At 38.5% G+C, this 19,911-nt stretch overlaps 1 protein-coding gene across 4 annotated transcripts in view; it reads left to right on the forward strand.

Annotated features, from left to right (window-relative positions):
- The window catches only part of PHF21B (PHD finger protein 21B), a 96,719-nt gene that overhangs the window by 28,813 nt on the left and 47,995 nt on the right, over positions 1–19,911 (forward strand). For all 4 annotated transcript variants that reach the window (XM_075855955.1, XM_075855953.1, XM_075855956.1 and 1 more), the window contains one exon: positions 14,453–14,743. In XM_075855955.1, the coding sequence (XP_075712070.1) occupies positions 14,453–14,743 (291 nt within the window). The remainder of the gene's footprint in view (positions 1–14,452; positions 14,744–19,911) is intronic.

Raw genomic sequence — 19,911 nt, forward strand, 5'->3', positions numbered from 1 at the left:
AATGAGTAGAATTGAGTTTGTAGACTTGAGAAGAGTACCAGTCCTGGAGTACCCCTTTAAGGCAATGCCCTCCTCATCTCTGCCAACGTTGCTTCTGTAATAGGTTTCATGACGGTTACATAGTGTCGCGCTCGCAGACGCTCTGGAGGAAAGGAGCCGGTTAATAGTGCGTGAAGCTGCACCTGGCTGCCGGGAACTCAAGATGCCTTCAGCAAGGACTTCACTGAGAGATGACTATTTATGAGCTACGTCCATACAACGTGTTGTATTTAGAGTCTGTCCTTGCGGCCTAAACGCTCGGCACCTCCGGCCGATCAATCATCACAATACGCCAATATTTCCATACATGAGCTTGGGCAAGGAGAGGTTGCGTTATGGTATACACATGGTGGCATGCAAGTTCACACTATCTAGAGTTTCTGATAATAAGGGCGGGGCTATGACAACCTCTATTTTAAGGGAGACCAAACTTAAAGGGGATCTCTACATGGTCCTATTCAAGTGAATGGGACTGAGCTGCCGTTCTAATATGGACGAGCCGCAGTGCCTGTTTAAAACAATATAAGATATACTTGAGATAAAAGCTGCTCACTGACATTGTATTTATCCTGCTCAATTGTATTATAGCTTCTGTGGTTAAAAAGTGACCACGGCCATTATTGCCCAGGGGCCTAGATCACTCTCATTTTGCCCCTGCCCATCCACTAAAATGCTCTTTGGTTGTCAGGACGTGCTGGGAGTTGTAGTTTGGCAACAACTGGAGAGCAACGGGTTAAAGACCAATGCCCTAGTTTTAAAAGAAAAATTGCAAAAAAAACATGAAAAATTGTTCTTTTTAAAAAAACTTTTTGAATGTATTTTTTCATTAACACTCCCTTATACGGTATATCCAGTTCTTTCTTTTTGCATGAAACCCACGTAACAAATGGATCCGGTTCTTATTCGCTTTCTGCTGTTCATATACCCGGTCACGTGACTAATTGAATGGATGAGCGCACAGTATTTATCAATGGCAGGTCATACGTTAAAATCCTTGACTTCGATGAGGAGCGTTCTATATAAGTCAAATAAAGCACCATCTCCGGGATCGGCTCAATATATTACTGGAGGAAGTTGGCACTATCAAGCGGCCCTGTTACGTATTTAGCAGTCAATTTAATATTAAAAAAGTAAGTGAACCCGGCTCTGTAGGGCAGCGTTTCTAACACTTTTCTACAAAAAGAAGATCCCAAAATTCAGTATTTAGTTCCTCAATGTCTGGCGGCTTTGTTGAAAATGTCCTTTAATGAACTTCTGTAACAGCTTGTAGCTTAGCAACACATTATTACATTGCAGATCAGGAAAAAAACGTTTGCAGATGCAGTTACACATAGTAATTTATTCACTCTTTTTGGTTTTACCCCTCCGCTCCATCCTCCCCTCCATGGCGACCTTACAATACTAAGAGTCCTTCTAATCTTAATGGCTCCAGATACCTGACTTGGCACAGATGTCATATAGAACCATAGGAATAGCTTAAAGTAAATGTTCCCCCCTGAACGCCATGTTTTCAATTTGGGGTGAATAATTTCTTAATATATCTTTATAGAGGTCAGAGCTCCCTTTTTTTAATCCCCTGCATAGACAGAGTTAAATGATACAATTCTTGCTGCCTGCAGTCACCACTAGAGGGAGATTAGGAGCTTACTGCATACTGTATATACATTGAACTCAATAATAAATCAGTATGCAGTAATCTCCTAAACTCCCTCTAGTGGTGACTGCAGGCAGCAAGAATTGTATCATTTAATTCATATAGTTTATGTACAGGATTTGGAGCTCTGTATCCGAAAAACAGAGCCCTGACCGCTATAAAGATATCTTTAGAAATTAATCAGCACAGTATATTGAAATTAAAAACAACATGATGTAAAAAGTTGGAGATTCACTTTAGAGCCCCAACAAAGGTCACAAGCCATTGGTAGTGAAGTGTTTTTGGGCAGCAGACCTTGAGTAGGACAGAATTATTATTATACTCTATGTGGATCACTTTATGTTTGTTCCTTCGACATTGGTTGATCACACCTCTCCTCCCTCTGGTACCTATTTGTAGTAAAAAATAGGGATGTATGGCTGCGTATGGCCTTCATTACCCAATGAAACTGGTGAATTGACTCAATAGCCATATGCACTGTATTGAGCTTTGGCCTCTGCCCTCTGAACGCCCTTGAGAATATTCCAGTAATGTCCCCCTGTGTAGGTTATGAGGGGTTTCCACCTTTTACGTCTTCATACTGAACCTGTTGCCAGGACTCACCGCCCTTGAACTAGAGCACCATTAAGATCGTCATTGTGCCCACAATAATGTCTTAAATGTTCTCAACTTTAAAGGGTAACTCAACTTTTAAAAAACTTCTGACATGTCATAGTGACATGTCAGAAGTTTTGATCGGTGGGGGTCCGACCACTGAGACCCCCACCGATCGCTAAAGCAAAGCGACAGATGCACTCGTGTGACATGTCAAAAGATTTTTGAAAGTTGAGTTACCCTTTAAGTAAACCTCCCTATAAAGTTTAAATCTACATAAAATTTGTAAAATATTTGAATGCTTTGATTTACTCATCTCAAGCTGATCTTAAGACCCACAATGTTTTCTTCTCCATTTATGTCTAAAGCTAGCTTTAGAATTTTTCTAGTTTCCCGTTACCAGACACCAGTGCATTGTGGGTGGTCCCATGAAAGTTACATCGTTCAGATCAACTGCTTACAGATTCCAAGAAGGTTTCACTTTGGATGTGAATGGAGAAGAAAACAACATATAGCTTAAAATCACTACACCGTGTTCAAAATGAGTCTTGGTCGGATTATAGTGCACTATATAGTGTCAATTATAAGGCACCCTTACAGTTAGTTGCATTATTTCCTCTATAGCACCATTAGGCCATGGTAGATATAGTAGAGCTGAGTTTGTCGTTTAGCACAGCTCACTTTGGGTGGGTCAACTGTAGTTTAACACAGGACTCGCAACCAAAAAAAAGTTAAATCAGCTCTGCTACATCTGCATTTCACTACTGTTATCTCGCTGACACTACCACTTAGGGCTGTCAGGTAATACACTAGTTGACGATGATGTTGTTTTTGACGGTTCATTAAATTTTTTTAAATAGTTGTACGAAACGCGTTGTTTGTCTGTTCCATGCCAGGAGATGGCAGGGTTGATCCAGTATTGCAGACGTCGGCTGTTTATATTGTATATATTGCTTTACACACCTCTGCTTGCTCTGCGCTCACATTCATTCCAGCCTGGAATAAATACTACAGGATGGTCCGGGGCGCAATAGACTTTTATTTCCTTCTCAATGTGAGTTTTTAGAAAGTTCATCATAAAAACTTGGTATTTAGAGGCAGAAGTAATGTTAGGGCCTGTTCACATCAGCGTTGGCTTTCCATTCAGGGGTCCCGTCGGAGGTTTCCACGTGGAACCCCGCAACGGAAAGTCAAACGGAAACCACAGCTTCCGTTTCCGTCACCATTGATATCAATGGTGACGGAAACATTGCTAATGGTTTCCGTTTGTCACCGTTCCGGCAGGTTTCAGTTTTTTCGACTGAATCAATAGCGGAGTCGACTGCACTAATGGTGACGGAAACGGAAACCTGCCGGAATGGTGACCAACGGAAACTATTAGCAATGTTTCCGTCACCATTGATATCAATGGTGACGGAAACGGAACCTGTGGTTTCAGTTTGACTCTCCGTTGCGGGGTTCACCCGACAGAAACCCAGAACGGAAAGCCAACGCTGATGTGAAGAGGCCCTCAGGGTCCCGTTCTGACGGAAACCTCAGACTGAACGTCGGAACGGGACCCTGGCGCAGATGTGAACGGTCATTTGGCACAATGACAGCAGAAAACCCCACAGATTCCAGCTATCACAAAACACAGAATAAGAACAGAAATAGTTATACTGCAAAGTCATCTCTGCTACATCGCTATATGAAAGCATGTAAACAGAGTAGTGTAGTAGAGTTGAGTTTGTCAGTTGCAAGAGTTCAGTATAATGTAGTAGTTGTATTTATATCCTATAAATAACACAAAGTGGAAAGAGTTGTGCCAAATAACACTCAGCCCTGCTGCATCTATCTATCTATCTATCTATCTATCTATCTATCTATCTATCTATCTATCTATCTATCTATCTATCTATCTATCTATCTATCTATCTATCTATCTCTATCTATTCTCATATCTATCTATCATCTATCTATCTATCTATCTATCTATCTATCTATCTATCTATCTATCTATCTATCTATCTATCTATCTATCTATCTATCTATCTATCTATCTATCTATCTATCTATCTATCTCATATCTATCTATCTATCTATCTATCTATCTATCTATCTATCTATCTATCTATCTATCTATCTATCTATCTATCATCGTCTATCTATCTATTTATCTATCTATCTATCTATCTATCTATCTATCTATCTATCTATCTATCTATCTATCTATCTATCATCTATCTATCTATCTATCTATCTATCTATCTATCTATCTATCTATCTATCTATCTATCTATCATCTCATATCTATCTATCTATCTATCTAATCTATCTATCTATCTATCTATCTATCTATCTATCTATCTATCTATCTATCTATCTATCTATCTATCTATCTATCTATCTATCTATCTATCTATCTATCTATCTCTATCTATTCTCATATCTATCTATCATCTATCTATCTATCTATCTATCTATCTATCTATCTATCTATCTATCTATCTATCTATCTATCTATCTATCTATCTATCTATCTATCTATCTATCTATCTACCTATCATCGTCTATCTATCTATCTATCTATCTATCTATCTATCTATCTATCTATCTATCTATCTATCTATCTATCTATCTATCATCTATCTATCTATCTATCTATCTATCTATCTATCTATCTATCTATCTATCTATCTATCTATCTATCTATCTATCTATCTATCTATCTATCTATCTATCTATCTATCTATCTATCTCATATCTATCTATCTATCTATCTATCTATCTATCTATCTATCTATCTATCTATCTATCTATCTATCTATCTATCTATCTATCTATCTATCTATCTATCTATCATCGTCTATCTATCTATCTATCTCATATCTATCTATCTATCTATCTATCTATCTATCTATCTATCTATCTATCTATCTATCTATCTATCTATCTATCTATCTATCTATCTATCTATCTATCATCGTCTATCTATCTATCTATCTATCTATCTATCTATCTATCTATCTATCTATCTATCTATCTATCTATCTATCTCTATCTATTCTCATATCTATCTATCATCTATCTATCTATCTATCTATCTATCTATCTATCTATCTATCTATCTATCTATCTATCTATCTATCTATCTATCTATCTATCTATCTATCTATCTATCTATCTATCTATCTATCATCGTCTATCTATCTATCTATCTATCTATCTATCTATCTATCTATCTATCTATCTATCTATCTATCTATCTATCTATCTATCTATCTATCTATCTATCTCATATCTATCTATCTATCATCTATCTATCTATCTATCTATCTATCTATCTATCTATCTATCTATCTATCTATCTATCTATCATCTCATATCTATCTATCTATCTATCTATCTATCTATCTATCTATCTATCTATCTATCTATCTATCTATCTATCTATCTCATATCTATCTATCTATCTATCTATCTATCTATCTATCTATCTATCTATCTATCTATCTATCTATCTATCTATCTATCTATCTATCTATCATCTATCTATCATCTATCTATCTATCTATCTATCTATCTATCTATCTATCTATCTATCTATCTATCTATCTATCTATCTATCTCATATCTATCTATCTATCTATCTATCTATCTATCTATCTATCTATCTATCTATCTATCTATCTATCTATCTATCTATCTATCTATCTATCTATCTATCTATCATCTAATATATTACAATAATAATCTTCATTATACAATTGCACATGTTTTATTCTGCAAACTTTCTATAATCAGAAAAAGTATGAGATTCTGGCCCCCGGCAGAATAGATTGTGTCACCCGTCGTTCCCTTGTCCTGGACTTTGTAAAGCTTGTTTGGATTTTTACAATTCGTTGCTTTGTCTGGATAAAGATGGATGCCAGAGGATATTGTCAGGGGGGCTGCGGTGTCCTATCCTTTTTCTCTTTGAACCGTCCCACTTCAAATCCTAATTGGTGGAGAGCCCTAGAAGGGACAGCTGGCTGGTAATACAAATGGTCTTGAGGAGGGGTCGGCAAACATTCTGGCAGATGGACCTGGGCTCCCAATTATCTAACTACAGAAAGTGAGAGAAGCCGCAGTTGACAGTAAGTTCTTCTCATCATATTCTCCGCTCCATTGCTATATATGAGTTGTGTGACTTCTGGCTGTCCTGCATAAAAAGACTCTCTCAGGAGTCTGGAAAAGCTGGGTGACAACCCATGTCGGACCGAAAATGGTGGTCATGTTGGTTGTCACCCATCTATTTAGCATTTTTAGACTATTTTTGGACTATGCAGCTGCGCCGGTTACAGATTTAGGAGATTGCAAGGATATAAAGATGTAGCAGAGCTGAGTTTGTCTTATCAAAATTCATCTACTTAATTATCTTAAAGGATTTTTCCAGTACTATGTAAAAAGAGCTTAATGATTGTTTAATGTAAAGTTCTACAACTTCCTAATTTATTTTATGTTTTAATTCTTCATCATTTTTAAGATCTCTGCTTGCTGTGAGAAAATAAGAACACCTACTCCAAATAGTTTGCTACAATTGTATCCAGTCTAGACAGTCCTCTGTAAACTAAACAGCTTGGATGTTAGACTGATATATTATACCTGCACTGATACCTTGTAGCAAACTATCAGAACAGGGGAGATATTTGTTCTGCTGATGTATTTAGCTCACAGAGGATTACCTAAACTGGATTCAATAGCTATAGACTATAGGTAGTAGGTGTGAATCGGTTTTCAGCTTGTAGATTTAATCAGGAATATAACCATTCACTGACAACAAGCAGAGATCTTGATAACAGTGAAGAATTGAAACACAAAGTATATTATAAAGTTGCAAAACTTTGACATTATATTACGATTAAGCTTTGTTTAGTTAGTTAACAGTATGCACACAACAGTTCAGTGACAAATTCAGCTCTGCTACATACGTACACACAATCTAGAATGATGTTTGACCACAAGTTACGGCTTTTCCGTATAAAACGAAGATTTGTCCTTTATATCACTATTTTAATTCAGCTTTCCAGCCTGTTCTCCCCCCCCCCCTCCACCCATCTCGGGGTGCTCTTATGCTTCTGCTACTTGTCCTTCTCCCCTGGGGCCTGAGTTAATGCCGGACCACTCCATGGTTCTTCATGTATATCAGCTTCTTCTAGCTCAACATTTAGAAGTCGTTGCTTTTTTAACTATTGATTTTGACAGATCTGTTTTATTTTCGTTAAGGATGGGTAATTATAATGAAAAATTCAGGATCAAATTATAGTTCAGCCCCTCTGCTCCTCAAGAGACCAAGGGACTTTAAACAATGGAGACTAACAAGTTGTTGATAAGAGCTTCCCCTTTAAATCCATATGAACCAATGACGGGGGGCTGCATACTGTGCCCAGAACTATATTGGGCAGGGTTCTCAAGTGTTCTCATAAAATCAGCAATGCGGAGGATACTATTGTATATGAGTATTTCTCAAGTCTCAAGCACCCAACTCCAAAGGGGTCGTAATTTAAGGGTATCCCATAGAGAGAACAAGGCAACTGAGAATTATTATATTACCTGAAATAGGACCTGTTGGGGGTATTTTGTATATGGCGTTGTGAAACCGTGCCCTAGATACTCTAAGCCTGGACCTAAAGGGTAACTAAACGTTGAACAAACTTCTGACACGTCATAGTGACCTGTCAGAAGTTTTGATTGGTGAGGGTCCGAGCGCTGAGACCCCCACCAATCGCTAAAACGAATCGGCAGGAGCGCTCGTGTGAGCGCTCAGCCACTTCGCGTCTGTTCTGCTTTTTTCCGGAAATCAATGTATCGGTGTACGGACTCAATAGAAAGTCTATGAGCCCGTACTCCGATACATCGGCTTTCCGGAAAAAGCCGAACAGAAACGAAGAGGCTCAGCGCTCACACGAGCCCTTCAGCTGCTTCGTTCTAGTGATTGTTGGTGGTCTCCGCGCTCGGACCCCCACCAATCAAAACGTCTGACATGTCACTATGACATCGCAGAAGTTTGTTGAACGTTTAGTTACCCTTTAAAGGGGTTTTCCCATGAAGGACATTCATGACATATCCTGTGGATATGTCATAAATGTCCTTCTTGGGAAAACCCCTTTAAGGTGCCCATACATATTAAATAAACATTGGTAGAACCTGCTCATTTCGGAGGTATCGTCAACTATTTAATGTGTTTATTGGTTTTCCGACTCTTTTCCGACATCTGAGAGTTAAGGACAGTATGCCGAGATCATCTATGATAATGAGTACAGTGTCGGAGTGAAGAACCTTGACCTGACTATAGGACATCATATTGAGGACTTTCCTGCTACACAAATCCATACCACCTTTTAGTTGTTATCATACATTCTGCTGTTAGTGCACTTCAAGGCCGTAAAATCAATAAGGACTATTAGATTATCTGTGAAAAATCCTAAAAATGTGAAAAACCCCTAAAGGAAGTGACTTGCAGTACTTTCAGGTTGAGATTGGGGTGTCCACTGCTGGACCTGGTCGTTGTTGGGTCTCATGTTCAGAAGGAGGTAGGTCTTCTGGTTGTGTAATTGGCCAGTCTGAATGAGTTCATGGTCTTGGATCCACTAAATTTCAAAAACACTCAACACTTAGGCCTCTCCTTTGAAATTGAATTAAAAAAGTAGAAAGGAAAATAAAATGAAAAACTAAGGAAATGTTTCATTTTTTTTCAAGCTAAATATAGCCGAGCCAGCTCATCCTGGTTGAACATTTTCTGAAATGGCTTACATTTTTTTTTTTTTCCTCTGCCGGAATGAATTGATTCGGTGTTCTCTCCGGGGAGATCTATAGTAACATAGGATATGTTTCCATTCATTCTTAGTGTTACATAAAACTGCCTTCAAGAGCACTTATTTTTTTTTTCGAAGGCATCGTGTAGCGTGCCCGATCATGGCAAAATCTGGTCTGAAGGAGTAAATACTACTTCAAGGTTTCCAATTATGACTGTACAGGCTGAAGACACTGGAAGTTTACTTAGATAAGAAGCTCTCACCATGATATAACTGTGTCAGAGATTTACTAGTGACATGGATCAGGTCTCAGGATTGGTCTCCTATGACCTTGTATGTTGTTCATGAGATCCTACTAATCACATATGTTCAACTGATATCTCCTTCCTCAATGATCTTCATTGTTTGGGTTACCATCTACAGTGCTTCAAAGTTCAAGACTATTGAGCAATCCTACATTATAGGGGAAACTCAAAAAGACCTCTCGACGTGCTGAGAAGATAACACCAATGTAGGTCCAAGATCTAAGACCCATGTCGAGTTCCAAAAGGAAGTATTCCCATCGTTCTAAAGAAAAAGGCAATGCCTAGAACACAGATATTCAGGGTGGAAATCTGCAAACTGTCCATAAGGAGTTCAGACCCTCATAAATGGGATGTTCTGACACTATAACATGTCGGGAGATCGTTTTAGGCTTGATTATCCTTGAAAAACTAAGGTTGGTGACTTATCATGGATTCTATTGAATGTATAGGTATGTGTTGAATACGATGAAACATCTCCAAAAGATCACCTCTTTGAGTAGACCATTCCCCATCTAGACCATTCATGGAAGGAGAAACTAGACCCTTCCATGTTTTTTCTTTCCCCTAAATTGCCTCTAATGCTGTTTTTATATATGGATCCTGGTTGATTCCCATATGTAGAGGAGAGTGAGCCCCATGACAAAATTCATTTCTGGTGCTAGGACAGGATAACTTTTCTTTTTACCCCCCACCAAATCCTTGTAGGAGAGAAGGGTAACTTGGACAGGGCTTCCTCACTTTTTTTAGTTAATATTTTGGCGCCTGTAGGGTTGAGGGAGCAACTTACAGGTTCATGCCACGCATTGGGAACGGAGATAGAACGAGCCTGAGATGGAACCAAAAGTATCCATGGGTCCTTTCTTCTTTGGTTCTTCCACCACTGACTGAGTCCAATATCAAAAAGTTTCTGTTTGACATTTTTGAAACTCATCGGAATAGAAGATGTAGGGTGCTGATGTGAGGAGACGTGGCAGATAGAAATCAGATAGATTACAGAGTGGAGGATCTTTTGTCACCTTCTTCCGGCCATTGTTTTCCATAATCATTGACATCTTGTGAAAACAATAGCAGTGACTGGTGTTGTGCAGCTCCGTAATGAAGGCACTTGACAAAAAGAAGACAATATTGATTTGCAGGTTTTTGTTGAGATATAGTTACGGTTACATCCAGAAAAACAAGGCATAGAAATTCATGGTGCATTAAGGTCAATAGCAATTAAAGGAGTTTACCCCTATGGGCAAGCCTCAACTCAGGATAATGCAGTGAGATCTTACGTCTTCACAGAGGACTAGGTGTACGTCTTGGCCCATCGTGTCTACGTCCTTAGCAATATTACCAATGGTTGACTCTTGTGTCTTTCCTCTTGTTTCCCTTTCTCCCCTCCATAATCGTAGAATATTTTCTTCTATAGTCTCTGATATTCTTCCACTTTTTGGCATCTTTTTCACCGGCCAAAGTACATGACCAAGCTCTGTTCATGTTATGCCCAGCAACCGGAATCAGGGAAACAAGAACTCTTGGGGTATTTTCAAATGGAGGAATTTTACCACAAAATTCTGCCTCTCATTCATTTCAATGGGAGTCGGACGCTTCATTTTCCCGCTAGCCGGTTATCTCAGCTAGCGGGAAAAAGAAGCGTCCTGCTCGATCTTTGGGCGGATTCCTCCCAAACCTCCCATTGATGTCAATGAGAAGGAGGAACCTTCAGGAATAGTTCCACATCGGATTTTGCGGCGGCCGAGTGAACTAGCCCTTAGAAGACGGCAACAAAAAATAGAAATCCTTGTGAATGACTCTGTTTTACTTTTATATCTTCATAGGATACCCTATCTCTAGAAAACTAGAAAAAAATTCAGAAAAATATCAATATTTACATTTTTGTATTTTTTAATATTATTTTTTTAGTTTTTCTATTTTATTTAGTTTATTCCAATTCAGTTACTTGATTTATTGGACATTTTTCTGTTTTTGAAGGCCGTAATTGAGTCTTGTATGTTTCTACTAAGGCTTATTAATCATACAAATTTCAAGATTGGAGGCTCGGCTTTATTAAGGCAATTTACCAGTGCACTCCAAACAGTTAACTGGGCAATACGGTTATGGTACGGTTTACATGAACGTTGTGTCACTGTGGGGTATATGCTTTTTGTTTGATTGTTTTTATTATCTTAATTCCATGCTCCAACAAGAACAAGGTTGTGGCCATGGACATCTGATTGTAGACAGTAGATCCCACCAATTTTGATCTATCAACACGTTACTGTCTATGGGGCCTCCAGACAGTCCACCAAGGTCTACTGTTGGAGGAAACATGATGGAAATGTATGGGGACGAACGATCGTAGTAACGATTGCTCGTCCACATACATAACCAATTATTGCTCCTTGTTGATTGGCGCCATGTAATAGGACCTTAAGGTTAGGCAGGTTAAAATTTACCTATCCTATTGTATTCCTCAGAGATGGAAGTGGAACCAGAGGTGTCTTGCAACCTCTTATCTCCCCAGCAATAACATGTTCCTATGGTTTGCCTGTTTATGGGCTGAATGTTTGCTTGGCCAACAGCCTTTTAATGGCTATGGTTATATACCATCTAATTCTAGAGGTAATGACTTTGTATATGTTTTTGGGAAAACGGGAAGACAAGAGTATGGCCCCCATTACTGTTCACACAGTAGTTGTCACCCGGCTTTCTCAAGCTTCTGAATCGTAATTTGCCAAGATATGAAGTGACTTGGGTCGTACATAAGATAGAGACCAGACCGCCCATGAGGCCCTTGGAGGGAAAGGGCCTATTTCAGGATATGGTTTCCATCTCCACAGGTGCTGCAATGTAAGGCCTCATGCACACGGCCGTGCCCGTAATCACTGCCCGTGATTGCGGGCATGGCCAGCCGCCGACAGCCACTCGCGTTTTCGGTCCGTGCTCCCAGACAAAGTATGGCAGCATAGTCCGTAAAAAGCAAAAAATAGGACATGTCCTATCTTTTGCGGCGGCTTTCTACGGCCCGGACCGGGAAGGTGTCCGTAGTCAATAGAAATGAATAGGTCCGTAATTGCGGACCACAATTACGGCCCACAGTTACGGACTAATTCTACGGTCGTGTGCATGGGGCCTTAGCAAACAAGGAAGATGTACTTGAGTCAGGAAATTGGGATGTGGGCATCTGCCTCATGTGGTTAGGTTTGTGGTGGTGTCAAGCAGCTCCTGAAAGGGATCTCATTTTTGTATTTGTAATGGGGTCCCCCGTACTCTATGTATGCCACTGTATAGTGATTTGAGGGACTAAATAACTGGTGGAAGGTGGATTTGAGGAACAAACCAATGGAAGGGAACATTTCCTACAGCAATAAATCAGAATATCTATGGTAAAATACAGAACGTATGAAGGAGTGAGAAGATGAGAATGAAAAAAAAATATAAAAAAATATTATTTTAATGAAATATTTATAATGAATATTTTGTAGGTAACAGAATGATAAAAATACTGTATACACATTGTTTGTTTCTTTTTTTTTTTACTATTTTTCTAGAGACACGATAGTAATTTCTCACAATTCCTGAACTACAAGTCTGGAAAGATTGTGGTCAGCCAGTGTGTAATCAGGCGTGCTGCCCTCCTGCTGCTGTAAAAAATGTGCCCTCCGCTGGGTAATGATAAAAAATACATCTCATTCCTGCAAAAAACAAACAAAAAAAACCCCTAAGGTTGTCCATTGAGACTAGAATATTACCAAAGACTCATATATATATTATATATTCATCCGTGATCATTTCTATTAATTACTTATACAACATATAATGAGACTAAACATGCACAACTGAAAATGTTTTACTTCTAATCAAGTAGTTAAAAAAATATAAAATAATAATAATATTTATATTCATAATAGCAATAATAAATATGATTAATTTGATAGAATAAATGTTGAAATTAAATTTTTACAAAATCCCTATTTTTTTTATACTTTGATGAAAAGGACATTTCTTCAGTTTTATATTAATGATCCTTTTAAAATTTACATAGAATCTAACAATTAATTTTAGAATTGAAATATATAAAAAGGTAAAAATACATAAAAAACAATGTAAATATAAAATATAATAATAATCTTAATTAACATAAAATAATAAAATATCATAATAAATGATAAAATGACATCAATTATAATAATAAAATATAATAATAAAATGAAATAACACAATGAAATACAATAATAAAATATATTAATACGATGAAATAACAATGAAATGCACTAATAAATGATAAAATGACATAAATTAAAATAATAACTATAATAATAAAATGAAATAACACAAAAAATACAATAAGCCATAATAATAAATAATAAGCTTACATAATAAACTAAAATGACTAAAATAATAAAATACAATAGGAAAAAATAATACAATTAAATAAAAAAAAATGAAAAATATAAAAAATATGATTTCCAGGTAAAAAAAAATGTTCAAAAATTCACAAATATTATATCTATTTCTTGAATAAAATTTTTATTTTGCTTCATAAATTTATATAAAAAAAATACACCAACCCCATAATATTTTACCAAGCTAATAACCAAGTCTAAAAGAAGAAAAAATATAAATATTCCTTTTTTTTTTCTTAAATCAATGAAACAACAGGGAGATAGATCTTCCAGGTTCTTCGGCTTGTGTTCTCTGCAGGCAGCTCAGCTGGAATCACACAGGAACAGAAACCCTTGTGGTTAGAAATAAAGGCAGCAATATTCATGTAGGAGAATCGGAATCGGTGCCCTAAATGTGCCCGGTTGGAGTCGTTTCATCAGGAGGATGCTGCTGTAGCGTGTGGGTCGGCTTCCTTCTGTGTGGGATGAGTTACCTCAATCACTCGTCTGCTGCTCAGAGCATGTAAAGCTTATTGCAAATAACAGAACCAGATGGTGCACTGGGATATTTGCAGTAAAATGTCTCTTTTGTGCCTGCTCTAGTGGGTGGTGCAGAAGGAGGTGCCTAGAGACATGTAGGAGGGCATTGGGTTTTGTGGCTATTTGAACTCACCCCTTTTTTTCCTCTCTTTTTACCCTGTGTCTCTTTTTGCCTGGCAGAAGCTGGCGGTCCGGAGCTGTCCTGTGGAAAGTGCCAAGCCCATCCCGCTCATCAAGGCACCAAACAGTCAGGGGGGCATTGCCATCTCAGTCGTCCCGGCCAAAGCACCCGTCACTATGGTGACTGCACACCTCAATGGCCAAAAAACAGCTACGGCCTCAGCACCCTCAGCGGTCAACAGCGCGGATCCCCCACAGACAGCGCCCATTAACCTACAGACAACCAGCAAATTAGTGGCGGGTACCTTAAACATGGCAGCAAGGAGGGTTTCAGAGATGCCCCATGCCCAGGTAAGTGAGACTTTTATCCAGTATATCCATTTGTATTGTTTTTTTTAATTTTTAAGTGGGTTCATTAGGTCCATGCTCTCTCTTAATTAGTTAAGTTAGTGAATGCAAGCTATTGTTTGCTGTTATCAGCCATTTCCGGATGGGGACATGCTGAGTGTAGTGTTCCTCAATAGGAAGATTGTCAGGAAGTCCAGAAAAGATCCCACGCCATGAGCCCTATTTTTTTTAATATATCGCCAGTCCTGGGAACAGTATTACAAAAATATATTATGTGTAGTGGACTGGTGACGAAACAAAGGATTAGTATTGCATATGTTTTAGCGCCCTAAGGTTAAGAGCTATAAGGCGGCCATTGCTGCAAGTTGTGATATTTATCAGATTCCTCGAGTTTCAAGTTAAAGTCGCTGTGGACAAAAAAAGTACAGTTTACTTTCAAAATGCTTTAAACAAGATTTTGGTCTGAGATATACAGTGTGCAGCAGAGCTGAGTTTGTTATGTGGTACGACTCATGGTGATATCACAACTGATTAGCTGTATGTATTTTTTTTGTCATTATATAAGGTTTATGTTACCGCCTCACAGTAATTTTCTGCTTTTTGCCTCTATTACAAGCGTGAAACATTTACATTACATTGTGAGTCACCACTAGAGGTCATAATGTCCATTCACAGTCACCCAATTATACATTACATTATATCCTGCATCATATAGAATAAAATGTTCCTCAGTGTTATCTATCTATCTATCTATCTATCTATCTATCTATCTATCTATCTATCTATCTATCTATCTATCTATCTATCTATCTATCTATCCATCCATCCATCCATCCATCCATCCATCCATCCATCCATCCATCCATCCATCTATCTATCTATCTATCTATCTATCTATCTATCTATCTCATATCTATCTATCTATCTATCTATCTATCTATCTATCTATCTATCTATCTATCTATCTATCTATCTATCTATCTATCTATCTATCTCATATCTATCTATCTATCTATCTATCTATCTATCTATCTATCTCATATCTATCTATCTATCTATCTATCTATCTATCTATCTATCTATCTATCTATCTATCTATCTATCTATCTATCTATCTCATATCTATCTATCTATCTATCTATCTATCTATCTATCTATCTATCTATCTATCTATCTATCTATCTATCTATCTATCTATCTATCTATCTATCTATCTATCTATCTATCTATCTCCTATCTATCTATCTATCTATCTATCTATCTATCTATCTATCTATCTATCTATCTATCTATCTATCTATCTATCTATCTATCTATCTATCTATCTATCTATCTATCTATCTATCTACCTTTCTTCTTCTAGCGTCGGTAATCACTTTTCTTTCATTAGTTATGATTGTCTTCTCTGGTTCTGTACACAGAGAGATGAAATTGATTTTGTACGGTTAGTACCTCATGCTCGGTTTTCCTAGTAGGTTTGTTAGTGACATAAATGATAGAGCTGTGGAGGGTGTCTGGAGACGTGAGGTGCTGACATCTCTTCTCACTAAACGAGTCACTGGAGCAGAGATGGACTATGAACATTAAACACGACTCCATGATTCACATTTTGGCTGTGGACCATCGAATCCATATTTTAAGGGTTCTGCCAAATAGAGAATTCTGCGTGAGTGTTTCCGAGCAGATTGTACGACTATAAAATCCTGTGCAGAACAAGACGGTTTAATTAAATTAGCAATTAGCAAATGTTACTTCCAGTTGCTTCTGGGTTTGAAGTTTAGAGTTATGGGATCCTATTTGTAATCAGGACATAGTGGAGATCTTGGAGATCGTGGAGATTTCCAGTTCTTCGGATATTATCTGAGATCTTGTTGTCTTGTGGTCTCCATTGCGCCGAAAATGAAGTCGAGTCTTTCAAGGAAATCTGATACATGAACAGTGACTTTACTATATGCACAAAAAAGGGTCTACAATGAGGGGACAGAGTCCCATTAATATAGTCCCTTTGCTGGTGTTGGCCCTCATTCAGCTGTATCATTATTTTCCTTGAAAAATTTGCTTAAAGAGTTAAGTCACCTCTCCTGACGTCTCGTATTCCTCAGCAAATAATGATTCTGGAACATATTTTCTTAGAACTCTACGTTGTGCCATTCCTCTGTTATTCCTCTTACAAATGTATGAATATATTGACAACTGGGTGTTAGCAGTTGGGGGTGTGTCCCTACACAGACTGACACTGTCCAATCAGAGTGACAGAGTGAGACTGTGTAGGAACACGCCCCTTTGACAAGGAGAATGGTAACACCCAGTTGTCAATTTATGCACGCATTTCTAGTAGGAATAACAGGAACAGCACAATGCAGAGTTCTAAGAAGAGATTTTCCAGAATTGTTATTTTATAGGGGGATACAGTTATTTACTAAAATAGACATGTCAGGGGTGGGTGATAGGTCGTCCTTAAAGTGCATTTGCTGTGCTCCAGATCTTGGGAAAATGTCAAACCCCCCCCGGACTATTTTCAGAAACAGGAAACAGCTGGGTCCCTGCACCTCCTGGTCCTATAGGAAGGTACCCTCTTTAGGAAATATAAGCATCCCATACGCAGGCGTTTCAAGCTACTCCTCTGACACATAGCAGCTCCAACTGTAGCAGAAAGTTAAGAGATGTTGCATAATGAAAAGTTGTGCAACTTTTTAATATCATTTGTGGTTTAATTGCTTCCATTTCAAGATCTCTGTTTGATGTCAGTGAATAGAAACCTACGAAGCTGTGAAACTGTACAGACCTAATACTTCTTATAGCTGGGGCTCTTGTAGTCTAGACAATCCGCTGTAAGGTAAATAATACATCAGCAACACGTAGCTCTCTCCTGTCCTGATAGTTTGTTACAATGTATCAATGGAGATAAATTGTATCAATTTAGAGTCAATAGAGTTTAGCTTAGAGGAGTAAGGCTATGTTCACACCAGCGTTCGCCATTCCGTTGCTCTGCTCTGTCGGAGGAGCAGAGCATGAGAAAAACCTGAGGTGCCGGTTCCGTTGTACCACGGACACCACCGGCGGCCGACTGAGCCCATTGGCTTTAATGGGTTGTGTTGGGTTTCGTCGGCGTGTCCATGGTTTTACCGGAAACAATACTGCGCTATTGTTTCCGAGATTCTCGGCCGGATCTGGGACGGACGCCCCTATTGGTGCCTCCAACGCAGATGTAAACGAGGCTTATCATGAAGGTCCTGGGCCCCAATGCAAAATCTGTACCAGTGCCCCCTACCGACCATGTGCCATTTTTCATATTGGTGTCTTCTTATGCAGCAGAGCAGCCGCCTCAGGCACCAGGACCCCGGTGCGACTGTTACCTTTGCACACCCTATAGATAAGCCCTGGTTCAACTCACAGAGGATTGCCTAAACTGGGGGGAAATGCAAAAAAAAAAAACCAAAGCATTAGGTCTGTATATATTTTCATCCACTGGGTGTAAGCAATGAATGTTTAATTTCACTGACAGCAAACAGAGATCTTGAAACATATCATATAAACTGTCATCAGTTTCCAGTCCCAATTCCCCTATTAACCACCACATTCAGCAGGACATTATTTTACATCTTCAGAAGCAGTCACAAAGTGCAGATCTGGAACACAACGCGAAAGATATATCAAAACCAATGCAAGGAAAAAGTGGAGCGTTTCATTTTCCGAAGCAACTCTGATAAATGAGAGCTGGAATCTGATTGGTTACTATTTTCCTTGCACAAGTTTTGATACATTTCCCACATTTTACTAGAACCTGAACAACCATCCTCACAATGTCATAAAATAACAAATTCAGCTCTGCTACATCTGTCAGTCACTATGTTATTTTTGTCCAGAGTAGCAGAGATGAAGTACTGGTTGGTAAATGAGCTTGTCCTGCTGTGGTATTCACTTACTATATATAATTTAATGAACAAGATGGATGTGCACTAAGACACTTATTTTTAGGTTTCGTAGAAAACACGGCCGCTCCGGATTTTTTAAAGGTCCATCGGAACAGACAAGACAGCACTTAATTACTAGCGTTTCATTAACGTGACTAATGACATTTGGAGTCAATATTCTCCAGGCATTGGGGGCATTAATTTCCTTCATGGTGGTGTTTGGACTCTTAAAGAACAAAGAAAAGACTTTACAATTAACACTTGCTGAGTCGAAGGAGCTTTCATCCTAATGTTGGTCCTTCGGTAAACCACTAATCCTTAACTCGTCCTCTACTGTTACAGTTACTCTATTAGGGAATTAAGGGGTATATAAAGAGTGGGATCCCCCGTTCAAGACCCTAATCTATTATCCAGAGTTGAGAGTGGCTATAAAGAACATGCTTCGCTCTGGAGGACCAAGTACATCCATACATTACAAGGACTTCCTATCGATTTCATTAAGAACTGTGTAATACTTCATTACTCCTGTGGGGGCACTGCAGGAGCATTAAACACTTGCTGTCAGATTCCCTCTCTGATTAGCGCAGATCGCTGCTGGTTCCAGTAGCAGGATACCCTATGATCAGTTTATAGTTAAGGGATCATTCTAACAAAAAGGGATTTTCCAAAGTGGATGGCCTCGTTAAAAAATCTACTTAGCCATTTCTTCGTTATATCCGTTTCTGGAAAGATGGGAGACAACCAATATGGCTACATTTACAACTCCTACATGGGTTGTCATCTAGGTTTTCTATTATCTTAAATCTGTAGAACAATAGGAAGTGCATACTTGCCAATAGTTTGGATTTTCGAGGGACTGTCCTGCAAATTAGACCCCAAAGAGGCATTTTGTGTAATTTTGGGGGCGGGGCTTAAAATGTCTCACAATTTGGGTTTAAAATGTTAGTACGTGTGGGTGTGGTGGTTGTACCTCTCCATAGGTAGGAAGATGAGCAATTCACAACTCATCATACGCACACCGACGACATCCCAGAAAAATCCAGTACTTTTGATTCGGGATTTCCAAAGGTGACCACCAATAATGGCAGTAATTACTGTGTTCACATAGGTTGTCACCGACTTGCCCTGAAATGCATAGAAATCAGCATAATCATGGAGCAGTAATATCATGTAGGGTCTCTGCAAAGCTGGGGACAACCCTGTGAGCACTGGAATGGCTGTAATCAATGGTTGTCACCCAGCGTCCGCTCCTTTTTT

Source organism: Rhinoderma darwinii, chromosome 3 (assembly GCF_050947455.1).
Source record: "Rhinoderma darwinii isolate aRhiDar2 chromosome 3, aRhiDar2.hap1, whole genome shotgun sequence".
Lineage (NCBI taxonomy): Eukaryota > Metazoa > Chordata > Amphibia > Anura > Rhinodermatidae > Rhinoderma > Rhinoderma darwinii.